The sequence below is a fragment of the Sceloporus undulatus genome, chromosome 3 (assembly GCF_019175285.1).
Source record: "Sceloporus undulatus isolate JIND9_A2432 ecotype Alabama chromosome 3, SceUnd_v1.1, whole genome shotgun sequence".
In the NCBI taxonomy this organism is placed as follows: Eukaryota; Metazoa; Chordata; class Lepidosauria; order Squamata; family Phrynosomatidae; genus Sceloporus; species Sceloporus undulatus.
The window spans coordinates 87,499,646-87,523,537 of NC_056524.1; the positions used below are offsets into that span (position 1 = coordinate 87,499,646).

Consider the following 23,892-nt stretch of genomic DNA (forward strand, 5'->3'; position numbering starts at 1 on the left):
CTTTACATTCAGATTGTATACTTCTTCATCAGCAAGGTAAACTGGTGCAAGAAATGCAAAAGAAATATGGCATTCACTTTTCCCAAGTGTTGTTGCCCTAGTGAAAAATGATTATGTCAATACATTGTGCGGATAAAGTCTTGAAGTTTTTGGAAATCAAATGTTCCATTGCAGAATGTCATAAAACAGTTACAGGCCGGAGTTGCTCCAACTGACTTTCCAGTGTAGTTCGTTCTTTGTGAACTTCCTAGACAATACAAATGACACAAAACAGTGAGTGTATAAGCTCTTCAAGGCATAAACATATAAAACAGCCTGTCTTAAAATAAAATAAACTTTTACAATCACTTCATGATTGATGTTTACAGGGTGCTGTAAGATTATAACAAAACACAAAAACACACTATTGGTTGATAGGATGCATTATGATTGCCTTGTTGTTCCACTATTCTGCTCCCCTGAATGTAAAGCATAGGTTCCTTGGCGTCTCCAGATGATTCAGAAAATAAACATTAATGTGTATTAATGCAGGGACAGGCAAAATGTAAATTGGAATCTACTAGTAGAGCTTTGGGTGGCTTGCAGTAAACCTCCATGGTTTTGACAAAATAACAAAACCCCTCTATTATGGCTGGTCATCTGCCAGAGGCTGGGGGGGGGGGGGGGGGTAAGGAAAGGGCATTCCTCCAGAAATAAGAATTCTGCCACTCTAAAATCTATTCAACATCTTTATCAGTGACTTGGATGAAGGAATAGAAGGCATGCTTATCAAATTTGCAGATTACACCAAATTAGGAGCAGCAGTAATACTCCAGAGGACATGATCAAAATTCAAGAAGACTTGAATAGATTACAAAATTGGACCAAAGCTACCAAAATGAATTTCAACACAGAGAAATGTAAGGTACTACACTTAGGGTGGAAAAATGGAATGCATAGATAAAGGATGGGCGACACCTGGCTGAACGAGACTACGTGTGAAAGGGATCTAGGAGTCCTAGTAGACCACAAGTTGAATATAAGTCAACAGCTGATGCAGCAGCTAAAAAAGCCAAGAGAGTGTGACTTGGCTAAAATCACCTAGTGGTGTCATGGCTGAGCCAGGAATCGAACCCTGGTCTCCTGAGAATTGCAATTTTTTAACTAGTGATATGTTAGAATCCCTAATCTATGGTAACTCACACATATTTATAGATATTTCAATATATGCCTCATAGTTGACAGTGCTTCTCGAACTACAGTTTTATGTCTAGTTCATGCTGATAAGACCTCAGTACTGGGGGGGGGGGGAGAGTTCATGCCACCTGAAGTTTGCCCAACTCTGCATTAAAGGGCATTTTATATATTTTGTAAACATTAGGATATATCTCTTACACTGATTCATCTTGCCCTGTTCAGAATGGTATTTTAATTGATTGGCTATAACAAACAGTAAGGGACCTACATAAAATCTTTTAGGGCAGTGGATATGAAAAACATCAAAGCATTAAATCAATTCCATCAATTCCATCAATTGCTTGACTCGGAGGCAGCAATGACATGCAGCAGAAAATGCATAGTCACAACACCACTGATAGCATTTTCCCATTTAAAAGCTACATTGTGGATGCAGAAATCCCACATTTTCATTTGGGTGATTTAGGGGCAATTACTTTGCCAGCTTGATTGTTGTACACAGATTTTACATAACGATGTGCAATTAAGACAAAAAGAGGAAATGTCCAATGAGAATGATACTTTTCTTCACTGTTTTTCTAATGCATATTATAATGCATAAGTTAAACCCCAGAGACAAAAGGGCTTGTTTTGGAATTTTACTTTATTGTATTTTTTAATTGTTGCTGGCTGCCTGAAGTATACATAAGCACCAGAAAGGTGAACCGGTCCTTCCCTCCTTATATCTATTTCTAGGAAAATCACAGTGGGGTATATCTCTATCACAGTTAGGTACATCTCTGTCTAGGAGAAAAGTGCCCTGCCCTATGAGGTTCACTGAAATGTACTTTAATTTTTTCTTTGATCCCCACTCACAAACTGGGCTATGTCAATCAAAGTTGTTAACTGACATTATTAATCTCACTACATGATAGGGAAGCTATCTTTTCTGTTCTGAGACAAGCCATCCCTCTACCGCTTCACACACACAACACAAGGTTGTGCCCAAACTTTCACTCACAAAATAGATTTTTTGTGGCCTTGATTCCCTTTCTCTCAAATTGCTTGGAAGACCCTGTTGTTGTTTGTTGCTATTTCCCATCAAGTCAGCTTTGACATATCCAGAAATTAACCAAAATCAACTACCTTCCCTATCTGTTACTGGGAGCTTTTTCTGGGTTCAAGAACCTTCCTATTCATGGAAGGGCACCTTGGATCCACTCACTGCTACCTGGTACTCTCATATTTCAAGAATGAAGGAAAGGAAGCGTTCTGTTTCCATTGGTACACAGTTTTAGGTTTCCTTCTGCAAAAGAGGGCAGACAAAGGCATGCAGCATAGGTTTTAGAGAAGTTCAATATATGTTTAACTTGTTTATGCATGCTTTTTACCTTTAGCTGTTGCTGCAGTTCACTATTCAACCGAGCTAGCACAGCATTGGCTTCTTTGTTTTTCCGAATAGCAGTCTGTATAGCTTTCTTCTGTTTTGATGACTGTCTGCCAGAGAGTAAAAAAAAACCAAACGATTTTCAGGCAATACAACCTTCCATGTGACTGATAAAAAGGGAGTGTGATGCTTTTATTAAAAATCAAAGCAAAGAGGGTATTGGGTGAGAGTTCAGTTGCACATTTATAAAAGGCAAGTTGCTGCAGAGAAACAAGTATTTTCAGAATATATTACTTAATAAATTGTCCACAAAATAAAAAGAAGAAATTTGTTGGCATATTTCAGACCTCCTGTGCTAGCATTTTAAAATCCATGCCTCTAAGCTTCCTAATCATGACTTTTGAAAAGGCAGCTTCCCAAGACACCAATAACTGGGCTCAAGATCAATCCATATGAAGGGTTTTCCACTGTGATTCAGGTTAATTGTTCTCCTGCTACTTCACAATCAGACTTAGGCTGCTGTCACAGTGCAGAAATAAAGCAGTTTGACACTACTTTAACTTCCATGGCTCAATGCTATGGAATTCTGCAATTTGTAGTTTGGTGGAGTACTAGAGCTGTCGACAGGGAAGGCTAAATGTCTCACAAAACTACAAACCCCAGAATTCCATTGCATGGAGTCATGGCAGTTAAAATGATGTCAAACTGCTTTATTTCTGCAGTGTGGCAGCAGCCTCCATCTATGATATCATAGTTTTCTGGATCAATCAGCCATAGCAAAAGTAGCAGGGGAAGCTCATTTTGTTATGGTAACCACACAGTTGTTCTCTACTGACTACAGGGAAACTTAATTTCACAGGATTCAAGGCGCACCAACATTTGGCTTTAAGCACAAATGGGGCCACCACCTGCTCCCCACCAATATGGCTAATTTAAATTTTAAGATGTATATTGAAAAGCAATACTTTTTTTACTGACATGCATAAATAACTGTTCTCTATGCTCTCGAGTTAGTATTTTCTCATGGAAAAGTTTTTTTAAAAAAGAACATTTGCATCCAGAGATTTGCAACTGTTGTTTAATTTCCATCCAGTTAAAGGTTGATTATGACGAAGCAGGAGCAAAAGCCTCAGCATTGCTCTGTTACATTTTTGCTTTCCCTGCTTCTTTGGAAAATACAGATCAGCCTCATATGGCAAGTTAAATGTCCAACAGACAATCCTTTTGACTGTGTCAATTTTGCTGTTTTCCAGCTTTAAAAAATGAATGAGCTTGCAATTTTCAACTTTAAAAAGAATGAGGGAAAATGGGGAAAATACAGACTAGATAAGCAGAATTATTTCTAAGAGAGGCCTTTCATAGTTCTCTGTGAGGTGTTAGCAGCTCTTAAATGACAATGTGATCCAAGACACATTATGTTAAAAACTGCAAAGAGTTCCTGTGAAAAAGTGCTGTTAGCTTTTCTCTTTGAAGCAGAGTTGACAATTTGATCTTTAGAACTGAATCCCATGTTTCTCTTGAAAAATTCTTCCCCTCTTCTTTATTGCCCTTCCCCCACCTCTCTAAACCCTCTAGCTAAAAAACAAAACAAAAATATGTTAGGTAATCCACAATAAATTTTGGATGCTTTCTCTCATTAAAACAGTTCTCTTCTTCACTCAGGTATTTCCAACAAACTGTGTGGCCCAGTTTGAGAACAATATTTTCAGCCTCCTGGTTCAAAACATTTTAATTAATAATTATCCAGTGTTCATATTTTGATGTTATTTTGGCTTTTTTGAAATGTTCAATTTGTTTTGTGCATACCACTTCATTATTTGTTTTTCCAGGTATGGTAAACAGTACATAAACTGATTAACCTTTTTTAAAAAAGGATTACAGGTTGAATCTCCCTTCTCCAAAATGCTTGGGACCAAGGATTTTTTGGAGTTTGGAATTTTTGGGGATTTTGGAATACCTGTATTTATATATACATGCACAATATGATATCTTACAGATGGGACCAAGTATAAATACAAAATTCATATATATTTCACATATACCTTATACACATACCCTGGAGGCAATTTTATACAATACTTTAAAATAATTTCGTGCATAAAACATATTTTGTGTACACTGAACAATCAGAAAACAAAGGTGTCACTATCTCAGCCACCCATGAAACAAGTTTTGGCTTTTGGAATATTTTGGATTTTGGAATTCCAGATAAGAGAGACTTAACCTGTTTTTGTTGTATTGTCTAAAAATAAATCTATTTGGAAAGATGAAATTAGACTCCCAAATGCTGTTATTTGCAAAACCCTAAAATACCCTCAGGGAAACTTTTAACCTTCCACATTGTTTCCCAGAAAAGGCATACCTCAGAAGGGTGTGACTTATCCCACCCCCTTTTAGGCTTCTACATAGATAGGAGGATTTTTTAATCCCTCTGACCCCTTTTTGGGTGTAACAAAAGGGCCAGGAATTTATTTTTTATTGTACTCATACTAAAACACTTTTAACAGTCCAGAAAAAAATCAAGTTCAATGTCATGCCATACATAAAGAGCTTCCACCCACCTCTCCACCATGAATTAACTACAAATAATAAACTATCCCTCCACGTAATGCAGAAAACAGTATTTCAGCAGTCTAGGTATATTTCCGCTAAGTCAGTGGGGTTCACATGTTCTAAAATTCAAAGAAAGAACGAGTTGCACAAGTCATCCCTGCATCTTGTGTTTGTTCATTGCCTACACAAAATTATTTCTGAACTTTAGATATGTTAAAGGAAGTGCAACACACTCTCTCTTTTAGAATGTCTGAAGCCTCTCTATGTTGGCACAAAGCCCAAACCATTCCCAGTTTCTCATGATGGAACTTAAGGCAGCCTTTTTTTTACCTTGGAATTGAATGGTGGGACTTGATGGCAGGCAAGGAAGAGGGTACACCTTTCGTGGGAGAAACTTCCTGATTCTCCAGCATCTGGCTTTCAGGCCGAAATTTCCTGCGAATCGGTTTTGATGGTGGTTGAGTGAGCAAAACTTCCTGTGATGGAAAAGGAAAGCTTAAAATTACTTTTCATTATCATTCAGGAAATCAACAACAAAATATGCTGTGTACTATTCATATTTACAAAATTTTGCTGAGTCTAAAGCAGGGCTGGCAAAGCATGGCTTTTGGGTCACATGGTGCCCTGGGGTGAGGGTCTATCTTGTGGCCTCTGAAGTCTCTTGGAAATCCTCCAAGCCCCCATTCATCCAGTTGTTGGTTTTTTTAAAAAAAACAAACCAACAACCAAAAACCCAACACAAACACTCCAACTTCTACATAAATGTGATAATTTGTATTTTCTTCCTCACTTCCCAAATCTGGGAACTGGCCATATTTCAATTAATTTCCAGAAATCTAACATTGTATAACTTCCAGTCAGGTTGCAAGTGTCTATGCAGCCCACATGGAGGAGGGGAATGGCCCCTGCTTTCTCCACATTGGCCCTCCCCTTTCTCAGAGGTATTTTTTTTCTTAAAATAAATAGACTATTTTCATTCTTTAGAGACCAAAGGCATCATTCTTTAGGGGAATCCAAGGAAAATCTCCAGAACTGGAATCCACAAATGAGACTTAAAGTTGTAGAATAGGATACACAAGGTCTTGCTGTTGTTGTTATATACTTTCTACCAACCCTGGTCTTATCGGGGTGTTTTCTTATGGCAACTCTAGCCTAAAGTTTTCTTGGCCAGATTTCTTTAGCATCAGTTTGACACTGCCTTCCTTGAGGCTGAGAGAGGGGTACTTGCTCAAGGTTGAACAAAGATTTGAACCATGGTCTCCCAGAGTTTTAGTCCAGTACTCAAATCCCTACATCATGCTGGTTCAAAATATTTCATGAAATAAATATAATCCATTTATTTCAATAAGCCTTAAAATTAGCATCACAAAGACCTTCTGTAACAAAGCTTGTTTGGATTCAGACAATATCTAAAACAATAGTTTAAAAAATAGATTACAAGTAGCACTAAGAAATTTGTTCAGAGAAACAAACATACAGAGAAAATAGAAAGAATGGTTTTCCCATCTGAACTGGTAATAGAATGCATTTCAACAGAAACACACACTCATCAGTTTTTTAGAACTTGTTTTGTGGGCTGGATGATTTGAACCATGTTCCAGAAGAGTCTATAATTAAGGCTTGCAGCCCTTGTATCGGTAACTTTAATAGACTTAGACTTGGAAGAGAAACAATGCACCATCCAGTATAACAGAGTGTACTCTAGGCCATCCAGCTGATTTGGTTTTTGATGGTCATTCTGCAGTTGTTGCCAATTTGCAGTCCAGATGTCTTGTTCTGTGACAGAAAAACCAGATTTTTCCAGCACTGCCTGCACTTTGGTGTATCTTGTAAAAGCAAGATTCTTTTCTGGGATAACTCATCTATTGCAGTTGTAACATGGAAAGTGTTTACAGTACTGTCTCAGGTACCTGCAGGATATTGCTTGTAATGTACATAGTCACATTAAACAACAATTCTCCCTCCTCCTCCTCACACATTCCTAATACTACTGTGTGAACTCAGAACTACAGTGGATCCTTGTTATACGCTGGGGTTTGGTTCCAAGATCCCCCGTGTATAACAAAATCCGTGTATGCTCAAGTCCCATTAAGTATAACGACATAGCAAAATGGTGTCCCTAATAAAAAATGGAACATCAAGGTAAATTTATACTTTTTTGGAACATTTTCAAACCATGTATGCTTGAATTCGTGTATAAAAAATCCGTGTATAAGAAGGGCCGACTGTACTTAATCCTTTATAAGCTTTCTTTCCAAAATAGTCCAATAAGAATAGGAACTATTTAAGAAGGCACTAATGTGAAGAAGAAAGTAAAGTTTTGTTCCACCCACTCCACCTTTCGTCCTTGATGGCAAAAACTTGAGAATAGTTGGGTATTGTACAGTTGTCAGCTTTACTGGACTATGTGACTACCGTTGCCATTTTAGATTGATTATGGACTGTCTGAGATGATAGTATTATACTACTAATATTCTGTCTTCATTGTGAATGTGAATCTTATGAGAATTGTTTAAAAAAACATTTAAAATATAAATGATTACTAAAACATGAAATGCTGCTACTTGATATTTGTGGTGAAAACTATAAAGGACAGTGCAAAAGTTATCTGCCAGAGATGATCACGTTCCCGTGATTGGAGAAATGGCTGCTGCGCAAAATGACAGGAGAGGAGCGGGATGCCTCCCTGATCATGGGAAACAAGTGCGACTGCTTATTACACTGTCACAGTTTTAGGATGATTTAGCCACATTTAAGCCATCTAAGTCTCCATGTGATAATCTCCCTAGTGTTATGTGCAAGGTGTGGTAAGCGAGTGAGGATGTTTACAGTATTTGGTGTGGTTTAGAGAGTTAAGAAAGATGACTGGATTGGTTTTCTTTATTCTTGGGGGAATAGAAATGGGGAAGCAGCTGCAGAGTTGCTGCTGCTGGGAGGAAAGGGTTTCCTTTCCCTGCTTAGAATGGGAAGAATGAGGGGAAGAAAGACACTTGAATCTTGGAATTTTGGTGCGGTTGAAAGGGGTTTCCTCTTCTTGTTGGTGGAGGAAGCAACTAGAGTGTATTTTTTCACCAGGGCTGCATCTACACTGCAATAATCTGCAATGCTCTGAATAGAACTGTCATCCAATGGTAGGCCAGCTCATCCCAGCCAAGCCCCATGGAATCACCAGACATGTCCTTCTGGTCCCTCTGGAGACCATCTGCATTTTTGTCTAACCTGGAAAAAGTAAGCTTTCATGTTTTATACTTTGAATCTTTTAAAAATTTACAGTAGGTTGAGTAAAATCACTAACTCTAGCTACTTCAGCTCTGTTTTAATACATATACATGGTCCCCAGTAGTTCCCTATGGCACTGGCTTCCTCTATTTACATCAGACTCAATTACCCTGTGACTCTTTGAACCCTAACCTGACATGAAACTGCCTGTATACAATTATACGACTTTTATGGATATGATATGAGTAACTCTTACCTTTTTTATTGGACTACTTTCTTCTGCCTGTGAGGAGGTTCTGCTCAGAGACAAATGTACTTCAGTCTCAGACTCTTGTTCCATCTGTAACAATATGCAAGTTACTGTTAACACACAAATTACTAGCAGTCCACCCATCTATAGCTAGTTTTAAATATTACCATCACATTCTACTATGCCAAAAAAGCAGCAGGGTTGATTTTCAAAGGCTAAAATACAGGTTTATTTCCTGCTCCAGTAAGATTTTTGGTTTTTGCTTTTAGATAATTTTTATTAAAACCAAAAATCTTACTGGAGCAGGAAATAAACCTGTTTTTCAGCCTTTGAAAATCAAGCTTCAGATATCTGAACACAAAATAAGAAAAGAAAAACAAACAGAAAAGGTAAGATATAAACAGAAATATGAAAAGATAAAAAAGTTACTTGCAATCTTCTTTTTAGCGGTTATCAGTCAATCTTTTTTTTTATTACGATCCAGAGACCCAGTAAAATCAAATTCACAACATATAAAATAAATTAAAAGCACAGGGAACAACTAGATTTTTGGTAGTTACACATACATGTATCTACCAACTGCAGTAAAAAAAATTGTTGTTGTTATTTTCTAATTACATTTTTATCGAGTTTTTACAATAAAATACATAAAGTCTGTAGAATAATGACAACAACAACAATTAACTACAAGGGCCAATGGTATGTATCTGATGAACAGTTATTCTGCAGCAGAATCAAAAAATTACTTCTCAGGAAGAGCCAGAGAGTCTGGCTTGTGAAGGTGTAGAGTGTCCATCCAAAGATCCATCTGTGAAGTAGGAGATTTTTGAATGGATTTCCCTCCAGTCCAAATGAATGAGTGTGATTCACTCAAATGGGAAAAACATCAGGCCTATAATTGTCATCACTGTTACTGTATAGTGACAACAAAACCTGATCTCTAACCCTGATAATAGTGACCCATTTGCAGTACACAGTTATAGCACTATGATTCCACTTTAACCGCTATGGCAACATCCTATGGAATTCTGGCACCAGGGGCCCCTTCACACTTCATTATAGCACTATGATTCCACTTTAACTAACATGGCAACTGCCTGTGGAGGTCTATCAGCAGCAAAGTAATAGAGTGCTTCAGCTAAGAATTGTAAGTGTCCCCCCTTAAACTGAAAATCCCAAGATTCCCTAGTATAGAACCATGATATTGGTACCATGTTATATGTTATTCTCATGTTATGGTATCATAGCTTTGTGTAGCATGAAATGGCCCCTGGTTACTTAATTTCCAATAGCAAGGTTTTAAACTGCCCATATCATGATTCCACACATTAAACAGCTCTTCCCCCCCACCCACAGTGACCACACCATCATGGTGACAGGCACTGTATGATGAAGACAGTCCAAACACACTGCTGTTTCACAACCTCCAGCCATTTTGAGCATGTAAACCTATACTTGTACAGACAATAGGGTTTGTGCAACAGTAGTACTAAGTGAAAACAAATATTGAGTTGGAAGTTGCTATAGCAATTCTAAATACACTATTATGTAAGATCACATCTGTTTTTTCCCTTAGTCTTAACAAAAGGAAAAAAAAACTTTCCTCACTTCCAGTAACAATAGTTTGAATTTCTGACATGTGGTCTCCATTGGCTATATGGAAGACAGCTCCAATAACCCTGATGATGTTTTAGAGTTGCAACACTAACATATGGCAAATATTACAGTGTGTGTGTGTGTGTGTATTCATTATATCAAGAAGAGGGTTGGACTAGATGACTAGACACTTCCAACTAGAAGACTGTAAGACAGGAGGAAACTTACAAGAAAACCACAATGGTAAATTGCTTATATTAAAGCAAGTATACTGCCAGATATTCATTACATTGTGTGAACAGGAAGATGTCATTGTATAAAAAGCAAATTAAAATATATAGAAAATGTATAAAAATGAAAATACAAAGAACTAGCAACCATCTAAACAATATAGAGAAATAGTTAATGAAGACTGACTATACTTAGAAAAGCTTATGAGTGTACATAAGCACTGCAATATAGTCTTGTATGTATATTTCAAATATTAATGATGTATACTTCTACTTCTGTGAGAGTAAAGGTCTTGGTTAATTATACTGCATGTTGCTAGATTATCATATATCCAACTGTAAACCAGTGGAGGTAACAGAAGTCAGGTTGCTGGCAACCAATGAGAGAACTGTATACAATAACTGATTGTTCCACACTGAAGAAAAGTTGGAGAAGGGGAGAAGTCTTCCAGGGATGATGATCACTAAGATAAACAATAAAGCTAGATCTGTCATATGATGTCATAAATAATTTCATAATGTCTATAGGGGTGGTGGGGAGGAATATAATGACTAAGCTGTTCTCCTACATATCCTTTTTGGCTGTTTACAAACATATTGACATGCTACTGCTGTAATCTTCCTGTGCTCCCAAAACTGAAGCATCTGCCAAACAAGTAGAAGATATCTTTTCCCTGGGACGTTTCAACAGCAAGAGCAGGAAATCAGCCATGGAGTCTGGAGTGTTTGTGAAAAGTGCACTGAATGTTGAAGTCCTCCAGGTGTATGTGGACTATGACAACCAGACAAAGGGGGAAATTTCTTTGGACCCTTTAATAAAGCACCTGATCTGAAAGAACAACATGGAATTTAACCATTCGGCACCCAACACACATCAGGCACCTTGGTGGTACCTATTTGTCATGCAACTCTGTATGTGTAAAAAAAGTTCTTCATTAACTGTTGAATAGCACATGCAGAATGCATATTATGTATGAGGAGCAGTACAGATACAGCCTAAGATATTTATACTTAGTTGTATGTTAGATCTGCAAGCTTCTTCAGCCCAACAGTGATGAATTTAGCTGATTAACAGAGGAACCACTGATGATGGTCTCAGTGCATGCCATGTGGAGGTATACTGTTTGGCTCAAAACCAAGGTCAAAAGAGTTGTTGGGGAGGGAGGGAGGGAGAGATTGCGAGGTGAAAGAGGGAGAAAGACTGACAGAGGATATGGATCTCAGTGAAACAGGAAGTGAGGGGAATTGGATAAATGGCTCTAAAAGTGAGATTCCCCAGAGTTGTGTTTGTTTCTGACTTCAGATTCTGGCCAAGTTTAACAAGCTAACACATTACAGCTGCACATCTTGCACTCTTCCTCCTCCTTCTCCTATCTGTCCATCTTGTTTGCTCTCAGCTAGTTCTTCACCTCAGTGGGATTTCTAAAAAGTTCTCGGCACTTACGTAATGCCGTTTCCTGAAAGCAACACAGTGGGATATGTAATTTAAAAAGGATGTCGGCAAGTGTCACTGCACACGCCTTACATAAAAATGAATAAGCTGCTGAATGGAGGATTATAACTTTGCTTCTTAGTTGAAAGTATTATTTGAGTCATTATTATACAACCATTATTTGAGTGATTGCACAATGTAAATAGCATGTGTGACATTAGTATATTCCATCTATTTTTTTAAAAAAAACAAACCAGCAGAACTGTTATCCAGGTCATTTCTCAAAAAATACTCAACTTCTGAGCTTAACCAAAATTCTACGTTTTCTCCCCCCCCCCCCCCCCAGTCCTACAATTTATGTGAAATCTCAATTGGGCCATGGGATTTGAAGATGCCTTTATCAGTTGGTTTCATCCTTGCTGGCACTGCATACAATAACTCTCCTAAAGCCAGTGCCCTCTGTCTAGATGGGTTGGACTACAACTCCCAGAATCTCAGTATATTCTGTCAGCTGGTACAAAACTTAAGGGACATGCTGGGAGTGGGGACTATTATTCTGCATTGAACGATAACACTTCTGACACAGGAGCATTCCTAATTGTTTCCTGGTTTGTATAACTGTGTATACTAACTTTAGATTTATTTTTCTTCTTCTTTTGAGTTACTACATGCTGCTTTCAGAGAATCCTATGATGGGAAGGTGTCAGGAGAAGAATGATGCTGAGTCTGATGGCAGGATATCCTCCATACATTAAACCACATCCATGAGAAAGACTGGAGGTCTCTCATTCATAGGGTCACCATAAGTTGAAGTCAACTTGATAACAATTAACAACAACAACAAATGAGAAACATTTATGCCCATACCCAAACTCTTACAGATTAATTCTCCTGATCCTGATTACAAGGTGTCCCCTTCTAGAAATGTCTGCTTAAATCTGAAGGAACAGCTAGGAAAAAAAGCAGTTGTTTAGAGTATGACAAGAAGTCTTGGCTAGGCAGCAGACTGTTCAGCCTTCTGGCAGTGTTTTTGTGAGGAAATGTTCTCCACTGTGGATTGCACAGCTCAAAATCTACATTGGTCTCAACTGCACTAATAACTCTTACACAATATATATTAATATTATTTTTAAATATGAAAACAGATCAGAAATGGACATAAGGAACACAGACTTACTGATTGTCATATCCTTAAAGTGCCACCTAGTGGAAACTGTCACAAAATTTATAATTAGAATGAAACATGTATATCATATGCAAAGGTATTTGTCTGGCTAAAACTACCTGTTCTAAATGTATGAAGATAACATGCATAAATTTAGCCAATTTTAGAGGACAGTGAGCCCTTGGTATCATCTGCTGGGGTTTGATCCCAGGACCTCCAGTGGATATCAAATTCTGCGGATGCTCAATTCCCACTGTATACAGTGGCATAGTAAAATGGTGCCCTTTATATAAAATGGCAAAATCAAGATTTGCTTTTTGGAATTTATATCTTTTTGAAATATTTTAAAGCTGTGCATGGTTGAATCTGTGGCTAAAGAATAAGTGGATAAGGAGGGCCAACTGTATATGTGTGACAAGGAACTGACCTGGATGAGTTATAGTTACTCTGACCCCTTATTGTCACCAATTCATCTGCCTTTGCCACTAAATGGCAGATGAAACTAGAATAAGTAGATACATCTGTGTTGTGTTAGAGTGGAAAAAATGGGCTTACTGCAAAATAGATGTTCATGTGCAAAGGAACTTACATTTTGAGAAAGATAATCTTATACATATGTACTCAGAAGTAAGCCCCACTGAAGTCAATGAGGCTTGCACCCCAGTAAGTGTTTACAGGTTTGCAGGCAAATATTTTTTAATTTTCCACTGCCACTGATCATTCATGCATCCACCAAATCTATATACACAGTCTAATCACCATGAAAACCCATAGCTTCCTAGTGTATATCCAGCTTAAATCACTACTTCTATGTCCACTCAGAAGCTGCAAGAAAACCACAATGAACTCAGATATAGCAAGACATGTGGGACATACAACCCTAAAGAAGGATTCAGGCAAATTGCCAAAAAAAATCATGTGATAATCTTATCACACATATATGCTTTGTTTCCATAGATTTAATTCTCAAATTATCTGCTTATATATTTTTCCTATATAAGTATTATAAGTACCATAGTGAATGGTGCAAATGTATAATGTTGTCATTAAAATGTTTTGAAAGGGGCAGGTGAGAAAGAGGCGGAAAGAGCCATTAAAAACATCTGACAAGTGTGTGTGTTTTTTGTCACCCACTACATTCAGAAGGGTTTCCTTCACAATGTTGCTGATTCTGATGCTTCAGATCTATTTTTCTTGCAAGACATTTCCCCTAAACAAGTTAAACCTTTTCTGTTTAGTTTGTGAGCTGAGTATCCGGCATAGTGAACCATCAATTTCTTTTTATAGAGTGTTATACAAGCTGTAAGTGATAGCTCCAAATGAAAACCTACAGGGATGCAAATGCAACAAGCTGCCAAGATCTTGCTGGGCTGACTGCTTTTGCAGCACTCTGCAATCCTCATATTTCGATAAGCTTTTTCTCTCTTGCTTTCTAAAGTACCGTCTGAGAATCAGTGATAAGGTTTTGGAGGAAAGCACTAACATATATATATATATATATATAGTAAGAGAGTGCTTTTAGAAGTAATGAATAGCCCCTTGATAGAAATTCTACCAATCTGTTTTCATACTCTATTTTCACAAAACCAGATTAAAGTAGAAGAGAAGGAACACATGTTACTTCTTCTACATCTATATTAATGGGATCCACACTTTCTGAAGTATTATATTTTAAAAAATTAAAGGTACTTTTGCCAGAATTCCTTAGGAAAAAATTTATTTATCTAGCTCAGTACTAAACAGAATCACTACTATGCCTCAATCCATTGTATTGTGTTATTATGCATTTATTTTATGGAACAAATAAAAGGTCAATATAGCCATCTGAACCATAAAATTCATGTAAACTGTACTTGAGTAATTAACCTGGTTGTATAACTAAGAGTATGCACCAATTTCTCACATTTTATTATTATTTAAGACTTATCTCAAATAGTTACATGATCTTAAGGAAAAATTACTTGTTGGGGTACAGTTCCCAGAATCCTCTAGTTAAAATTTCACCATTTTATGTCATAGTCAAGCCCCTGTTCTCCTACAGGTATGAGTTCAAATCAAACATTTGTTTCTGTCTCACACCAAAGCCCAACGGTTGCTTTCTCTGCTCCTGAAAAGTCCTGGCCATTGGAAACACTTGGAAAAGGGGGGGGGGGGGTCAGAGAGTGGCATTCAATAAGAGTGTAAAGTGGGTGGTAAGGCTGACAGAAAAACAAGAAAGGCTATTGGGTGATAGGGTTGGGCATTCTGGGAAGAAAAACGTACATGGGAAGAAACATTCATTTGTATCAATTTGAATTCACCTAGGGGAATGTGCGGCTATCATTATAATTTCAGAGTTTTCCTAGTTATTGGTGAAATCTGGGCAAAATACCGGATCTGGATAATTTTGTTGGTGTGGATTCTGTCACCATTTCTCTTGTGAAAGGCCAATTCCTTCTCCCATCTTAATCCATTCTACCTGGCCTCTGGAAGGGATCAGAACTGCCCAGAATCAAACATAATATCATCAATTTGTGCCATATGAAACTTGTGCTGTCGCCTAAAACAAGCTCACAATTTTTTTAGAATGTAAGGTATTTGGAGTGGACCTGCATACTGAGATAGAAATCTGGCATTATGGCTTTTCTTTTACTACATGTGGCATGGATTTGGGTGGGCACCACCTTTGAACCTTCTCTAATATTTTCTTTATTATGAGAAAGGCTACAAGATGTTAATGGAAGCTGGGAGCAAAGTATCTTGGTGTTAATGGACCATCTACCTTTGCTGCAACTGAAAACTCATTAATCCAAATTTACTATAAATTATTCAAAACTATTTAGGCAGGTTAGGTGTGGTTTTGGTTCTGCTGGATCCAAGTTCTCCTTCACTGATGAAGAAGTAAGAGAAAGGAATGGAGAATCAATATTAATCTGTTACAACAAAAGTAACCAAGATCCTTGGGGTACAGCCTATGATCTTCTACAGTAGGAAAATCCTGAGGACTCTAAGAATCCCCAGTCCACAAAGGCATAGGCCATTAGGTTTTAGTGTCCTGAAATTCTCTGTTAATTTTGCTGTAACAGAATAACATAGGCACAGTACAGACCGCCAAGAAATTGTGGCCTGCCGGTGCCCATTTTTACTCTGGAGGGACAGCGCAGCCCCCACACCGCATGCTGTCACTCCAGAGTAAAAAGAACCCAGTATTTCTGGGTTCTTTTTGTAATGCCAGAGTGACATCATGAGTGCACCAGTGGCGCACTTGTGATGTAAGCAATGTGCGGCGACGTGCAGACCCCGTGTGTTGCTTACGTCAAAATGGCAGCACCCGTATGGACTTGATGCCACCATTATTGCGCCGCTGCGCTGTACTAGGGTTAGGGACCATGCGGTTGGTGTGTGGTCCCTAACTAAAATTGGTGTGATCACAGCACTTCATGCCCGTTTGAAAACAGCTCACAGAAGTATAAATGGTCTAATATCCATGAAATTTATTGATGGTAGATGCAACATCTGTTTTTCTAAGTAGGAACACTATGCGACTATGGAGAATTATTTCTCAATGCCTTTCAAATGTCTAGGCAAAACTAAAAGCCTCACAATAAATGTGTTGCTTAACTAATTGTGCATATAAATATTGTATACTAGAGACATGTGACCAGTAACATCTACAAGAAAAGACTGTTTTCTTCCTCAGTCTGTCCAGAGAACCAATAACAATAAAAATCCACACTGATGTGTGATGCAAGAATATAATCACCCATTGTGGGCCACATCCCTTAGTGTTGCTACTGTCTTTTACCCTTGCTAGGGGGGACAATGAGCTTCCATCTCTTATGTTTATTTATGGCTTCACATGGATCAGGCAGGCAGGTAGGTAAGGACTCAGGAGAGAGTGATCTTTTTGTTAGAAGCAAGTTCTGGTCTAGCAAATTTGACATACTTCAAATTGTTCTCATAGGCACGTTACAGATGCGCCGAAGGGGCATGCTAGGGTTAGGAAGGGGCGTATTAGGGTTGAGAAGGGGCGTCCCTTCTGGACACCCCTCAACCCTAGTAAGGACCGAGTCCGTACAAAATGGCGGTGCCCATCCACACGGGGGCTGCCAGTTTGACGTCACGGACGCATAGCGTCTGGATGTCGCACGGCAGAAGTGACGCCATGAGTGCGCAACTAGTGCCTCGTGGCGCCACTTCCGGGGAACAGAAAGAAGTGCCATTTCGGCACTTCTTTCTTGCTGCGTCCGGGAACCGCACGGTTTAGTTTTTGTATATCCAAACAACCTTGAACAGTAATTCCATGCATACTTTTATGAAAGCAAACCCTTGTGAAATCAATGATACTTTCCTTCACAGTAAACATGTTGCTAAGACTGGGCTGCTAGACTGCTTAAATTTCAGAGCTGGGTTTGTTTGTTTGTTTACTGATTCAGGGTAGCATTTCTGGCATCATATAAGATAGCTTACTGACAGTCAATGGCTAGTCAAACAAACTGTGTGTCTGAGCAAGAAAAAACAAATATACCTCAGACCTCCAATTTACAATTTAAAGTTGTACCTGTTCTTGAAGTCTGAAGTCTACGTAGCTTGAATTGAGCTGACCATTTGATTCAGTATTTGTGATAGGGTGAGAAGCCTGTAGAATAAAAGTAGATTCCATCTTTGTAGATAGTTTTATCAGAAGGCATCATCATAAAGATTGGAGAGTGAACTGCAATTTTAATTTGCAGAAAATAATGATTGGTTTTCTTCTCTGCGAAGCAGTAAGTTTTTCAAATATAAAAGGAATTCAGGAAGAAATGGAATGATAAATAATTGTGGCAATGTAGTATACAGGATGAAAATCTTTAGACTAAAAAGAACAAGAGAGTCACTCTGTAGAGGAGGAAAGGTAAAATAAGAATTGCACAGATGTACAATGCAGAAGATGTGTAAAAAGAAGTCTGTGAAGGAGTCAAGTGACCTTAGGACAGTGTGTGATTGGATTTTAGTTCTCGAAATGAGTTAAACAAAACAAGGAAGTGTTAGGTATAGATAGAGGAGAAAGTGTCAGTTGTGATATAGTAAGTGGCAAACTCTTACAGGTAACATTTATTGAATGTATGACCCAGTATGAAACTAGCATGACCAGCACTGACTTTCAGGGTGGTCTTAAAACATCCACACAGATCAGATTCTGTAAAAATTTGTCTTATTTTTAAAAACAGTTTGTATAAGCAAGCACTTTAGCTGGAAAGTTACAATTAGAACTGCTGACACAATGAATGGTAGCCTATTTATTTATTTAACAAATTGTGTTTCTTAGCCTCCTTTCAAGATCATAGACCTTGTAAGGCAGTTACAATATAAAATGCTTATAGCTTGATATTAAATCAAAATGAACCTTTAAATCAAATAATTTTAAAATAAAACATGCCATAAAACTTTTACAAATACTGTAAAGCTTTTATGAATAAAGGCCAAAGAGAACAAGTATGTATGTATGTTTGTGTGTGCACGCACACGCGCGTGTGCATATATATATATGTGTGTGTGTGTGTACACACACATACATACATACCACAAATGAAACTCTGTGAGCTCTCAAGGGTTAATTACATAGGACTGTGGGTTCTATTGAGCAAACCTCCACTCCCCATTCCCATACCAACAAAACATTCTGACCTTAGAGCTGGACCAGTAAGTAGGGCCTCCAAAATTACTTTATACTTACACAGGTTAATCATGTGCATAGTCAATCTTCCTAATAAGCACTGTTACATTCTCTTTGTCCATCTGATTCTAAAGGCTCTTTGTCTATGTTTTTTTTTAATGTACAGTGTGAGAAGACTGAGATTTCACAGCTCTATTGAGTCTTGACTCCAGGTCCCACATTCCTTGGTGTTCACCATTTGTTGTCAACTTGTCCCTTCTATCTCTTCTTCACACACATTAATGTAACTTTGGCAATTAGACTGAGTTATGGATGTTGCACTTTATGTGAGCAGTTTCCCTTTTTGCAAATAATGATTGAACTTGTTCTTAATGGGGTGGCAATGTTTTCTAACAATTACACTGTAACATCAGCCAGCTGATTTGAACCAGAAATGAGTTAATGCTACAAGCCTAAACACAATGACAAATCAGTAAATACCAATGAGCAAAGGGAGAATAACTTTTGAGTGAATATGTATAGGACTGCATAATATGAAAACAACAACAGCAACAACAAACAGCATATGGGTTGTCAGAGTAGACCTGCAGTCAGAATTTGTAGGTGCTGTATTCCTTTAAGTTGACTCTGACTTATGGAATTCATGTCATAGAGTTTTCTTGGCAAAATTTATTCAAAGGAGATTTGTCCTTGCCTCACCTTAGGCTAACAGAGCATAACTTGCCCAAGGGCACCCAGTCCTAGTCCAGTGCTCAAACCGTTACACCACACTGGCTCTTAACAGTCAGAACAGATCCACCAAAATAAAAAAGGATTTAGTTCCATTTATTTCACTGGGTTAGTTGTATATAGTCAGCCCTCCATATCTATGGATTCCTTACCCACAGATTCAACCATCCACAGCTTTAAAATATTAAAAAAGATATAAATCCCAAAAATCAAACACTGATTTTACCACTTTATAAAAGGGACACCATTTTACTATGGCATTGTATTTAATGGGACTTGAGCTCTGGTGGCGCAGTGGTTAAATGCCAGTAGTGCAGCCAGAAGGTTGTGAGTTCAATTTCAGACTGGGCTCCAAGGTCCACTCAATCTTCCATCTTTTCGTAGGTCAGTAAAATGAGTACCCAGCTTGTTGGGGGCAATTGGCCAACACATTGTAAACCACTTGGGGGTGCTAGTTCAGTGATAAGTGGTATATAAGTGTACTTTCTATTGCTATATTGAGTATCTACAGATTTTGGTATCCACCCAGGCTCCTCGAAGAAAACCCTACCAAGGGCCCACTATATATGACTAAGTCTGGATGTAACTTAATATTTATGATTTTGTTGTTGTTGTTGTTGTTAAAAAGACCAAAGCTTTGAGTAATCTAAAATTGCCCTCAGCCACATAGTTCAGTTTCTAATATGCAAGGATTGAATGTTGATCTGATTAGACCATTATTACTTTGTGTCATGGCTTGCTACAAAGTGAAAACTGTGTGAAATTTAGTTTCATTGGTATGTCAAATATGTCTGTGCATAAATGCATGTATGATTTAAAAGGACATACAGGTACTAGAAATAAACAACACACTACCCACAGGCCTGCACAGAAACATAATTTTACAATTATAAAATTATAAAATGTATAATTTCAGTAAGCTGATAACAGTAATTGGAAATATTAGAAATAAAAAAGCTGAATTTGCAAAAATGATGGCTGAGAATTGTTTATGCAATGGTATCAATTAGTATGCCAAGATATTGATACAATAGTATGCCTCAACAGGTAGATTTAAAAACAAAACTATTCTGCATAACAAGAAGGGGATATCTAAAGATAAATATACTGGTAGTAACTTCAGAAAGCTTGTGATAAAATATGAAGCACAACTCTAAATGCTTTTGACACTTCAAGCTGCATCAGCAAAGTTGTAATACTAAGAAAAAAAGAGCAAAATACTCAAGTGTGTGTGTGTACGAGGGACGCACTTTTAAAAAAAATATTCTGCTTACTCCAGTTATATGGCAAACTGAAGCACGTCCTCATCAACCTCACCACCATTTAAGCAGCTTGCTAACATAGCAGAATTATTCATTTTACTTTAAATTATCTATTATTTGGACCTCTTGCTTTGTATTGAAATGCTGTTAATTTTCAAGTATTCATCCGGTGAAACTTTTGGTCTTCTTAACTACACTTTAAAGGAACTCTTTAGTTAACATTCCTTCTGATATGAATACACTGTTGGGTCAGGAAAAACAGCTTATCTGGAAACTCTCCCAATGCCTTCAGTTTCTAAAAGAGACATAAAGCTCTTATGCTGAAGTTCTATACATACCTGTGATACAAAAGGTCTAGGGGGTAGAGCAGGTGGTGGTGGTGGTAGCCAGCCTGCCCTAAGTGCTGAAACAAAAGGATAAACAGGGAGAGAGAGAAAATAGATGAGAATCTATCACAATCATTTATTTTGGGGATGGAGAATTGTAGGTTTCCAGACAACTCCCCAGCAAGTCTAGCCAGCATAATCAACAACATGGAAGTTGTAGCCCCAAAATATCTCGAGTACAACAACTGCCTGCTCTCACTCTATGTCCTTCTTAGAATAGTACATAATGTTCAGTAAAAGTGTAACAAACACAGGTAAGGCAGGTTCACTTCAACAAATTGCAATGAAAGGCAGGAATGCTGTACTAGGAGCCAAGCAACCCTTGAGCTTTCTGTTCTTTGTCACCAACACTCTTGTCTTCTTTTTTAAAAAAACTGAAGCAATAATCTAATGTGGACTTTAAAAGAGCATTCAAAACAAAATGGGATGATGTAAAAAAGTACAGTTGTACAGAAAACATCTGTGGGTGGAATTAGATGTACTGGCAACTGGAGGAGCTAGTTACAGCTTTTAAATATTTTTGGCAGGAGTTAAAGAAAGAAGAGACCAAATAACAGTCAGTTTAGGGCTTTATGGTAACGTAATAGAAATCAGTTTTCTTTTCTGAGCCAGCACTCTGGGATGCTAACACCCATGATGGGACCATCTATTATACTTCCCAATCTGGCTTCAGTTAAATCCATAAACCTTTAGAGGCCAAAACAGCAAGAAGATGAGGCTTTGTGAAGCAATTATAATGGCACATAGATTATATGTACATATGAAGCATGACTGAGGAATCTCTTGATAGTTAACCTCATAGCAGCCCCTTATAACTACAGATCCTTTTCAGAAAACACAATAAAATATAATATTTAGCAACCCCCTTTGTATTTGTTATTTGACTGTTTAAATTCAAGCACTGAAGTCACGCCATGAGAATGCTAAACAGATAAATGTGTTCTAGGCCACAAATCTTATTGCACATTCATTTATTAGAGCGTATGAGGTCTTTAAAAACAAACTTACCATGTTTTTGTTTTTAAACTTTTGTTTTTAAACTTTACAAAACATTTAGGAATAACAGTGATTTATGCATTTAAAAAAATTATGGGTAAAATATTGAATACTGTCCAGGAGTATGTGAAAGAAAGAAAGAAAGAAAGAAAGAAAGAAAGAAAGAAAGAAAGAGGCAGAACAAAGTACACTGACAGTTGTTTTGTAAATGGCCAATACCAATTTGCCAAGCACAACTCTGGGCCAAAACTGTGAACCATTAGAATTTAGGTAATGTTTTCCATAAAAACCATTAAAAATATTTTTGATTAAAAAGGTTAAATCACAGTTGTCAAAAATAAGAAAAAGTTTAAATTATTGTACTAACATAATACCATATTTAGTTATTTTTCTAAAATAGGAGTGGGAAACAAATGGGCCTCCCTACGTTGGACTGCATTACCTATCAGGCTTAGCTAGCATGGCCAATATTTAGAGGTGACTGAAGCTTCAGACTGACAGTATCAAGAGGGCCACTCATTCTCTGTTCTTGATCTCACCTCCTCACATGGTATATCCAAGACAATCCAAGTTTTTTAGCACAAAAAATGTGTTTTTATCCCTTGCCTTCTATTTCAGCTTAGTGAAAGTGATGGCTCAAAGCATTTTCTCTGCTTTAGACTTCAAGGCTATACAGACCAGCATAAAGAGCCATGTCAGAGTGGAGCAGTGGCATGGCGACTGCATGTTGCCCATCCTGACTCCACTCTCAAGCCGCTGTCACACCGCCTGCCTGACCATGCTGTTAGGCATGCTGCACCGAAGATTGGGGAAAAGCCGCTGGCTTTCTGCTGCTTCTTTTGGAGCTGGCAAATCACTGAATTGGGCTTGCGGTGTGCGGTTGCTGCAGCCCCAATCCGGCGCACAAAGGGGCGCCATAACACCGTCCTTTTAGGGGCTATCTGTTTAGGCTCTTAGAGACTCAATGTATTTCAAATTTTATTGTAGAAATAATTTTATTGTAGATAATTTTATTGTCCCCAGCTTGTTGAGGGCAATGAGCGTACACACTCTAAACTGCTTAGAGAATGCTGAATTCACTATGAAGCAGTATAGAAATGTAAATGCTATTGCTATGTTCTGCTGTGCTTCTCACAGTATGGGTCTATCAAAAATAGATGGCCAAAGTAGACTTGAAGCCATTAGAGCAATCAGCAATTGCTTTTATAAAGGGACTATCATGTGTAGATATACATGGTATAAGTCAAGACGTTTGTGTGCTTGTGTGTGTGTATATATACAGAAAGGTTTTAATCTGTTGTGCCTCAGTGTAGTCCTGATTGTATCCTCCATTTCTGATTTGCCAATAACTTCCAATGCAAATGTTAGGTATGCAGAGACTGGGTTCCAGATTGCCAACTCTTCAGTAAGAATCCAGTCGAGATCATACTGTAACATACACACACCCTCCAGATGCTAGTTTGCAAAATCTGACATTTCTAGTTGTATGAATAGTGGTGTGCCTAGTATAACCCACAGTTATACAAAGCCAAGAGTCTTCGTTAATCTCTGGTATTATGGGTGTGTTTACAAGGTGTACACAGACACAGAACCTTAAGCAGTTCTCACTGCAGGAATATGCTGTAAACTCCTCCTCCTCCTCCCCCCTCAACTGTATGACACAGCTGTAATAAAGATTGTTTAACTGTTTCTTAGATGTTAGTTTCATGCATGCCATTTAAAGCATTTCTGGTCCCTGGTTGGTAAGCATACATGAAAGAGAAATACAGTTTTAAATATGATTTATCAGATTTCTAAATTAAAAAAATAATAATAAATAAAATTTATTTATATCCCGCCTCTCTACAAAATGCAATCGGGGCAGCTAAATTTCTAAATTAACTGAAGATATGGAGGG

At 37.8% G+C, this 23,892-nt stretch overlaps 1 protein-coding gene across 3 annotated transcripts in view; it reads right to left on the reverse strand.

Moving 5' to 3' along the window:
• Positions 1 to 6: 6 nt before the first annotated feature.
• The window catches only part of REPS2 (RALBP1 associated Eps domain containing 2), a 100,639-nt gene continuing 76,753 nt past the window's right edge, over positions 7 to 23,892 (reverse strand). For 2 of the 3 annotated variants that reach the window (XM_042459031.1, XM_042459033.1), the window contains exons 15-20: positions 20,952 to 21,016; positions 17,528 to 17,605; positions 8,571 to 8,654; positions 5,426 to 5,571; positions 2,547 to 2,652; positions 7 to 247 (exon numbers count right to left, since the gene is read on the reverse strand). In XM_042459031.1, the coding sequence (XP_042314965.1) occupies positions 179 to 247; positions 2,547 to 2,652; positions 5,426 to 5,571; positions 8,571 to 8,654; positions 17,528 to 17,605; positions 20,952 to 21,016 (548 nt within the window). In that variant the 3' untranslated portion in view covers positions 7 to 178. The remainder of the gene's footprint in view (positions 248 to 2,546; positions 2,653 to 5,425; positions 5,572 to 8,570; positions 8,655 to 17,527; positions 17,606 to 20,951; positions 21,017 to 23,892) is intronic. The other variant, XM_042459032.1, reaches the window with a different exon arrangement.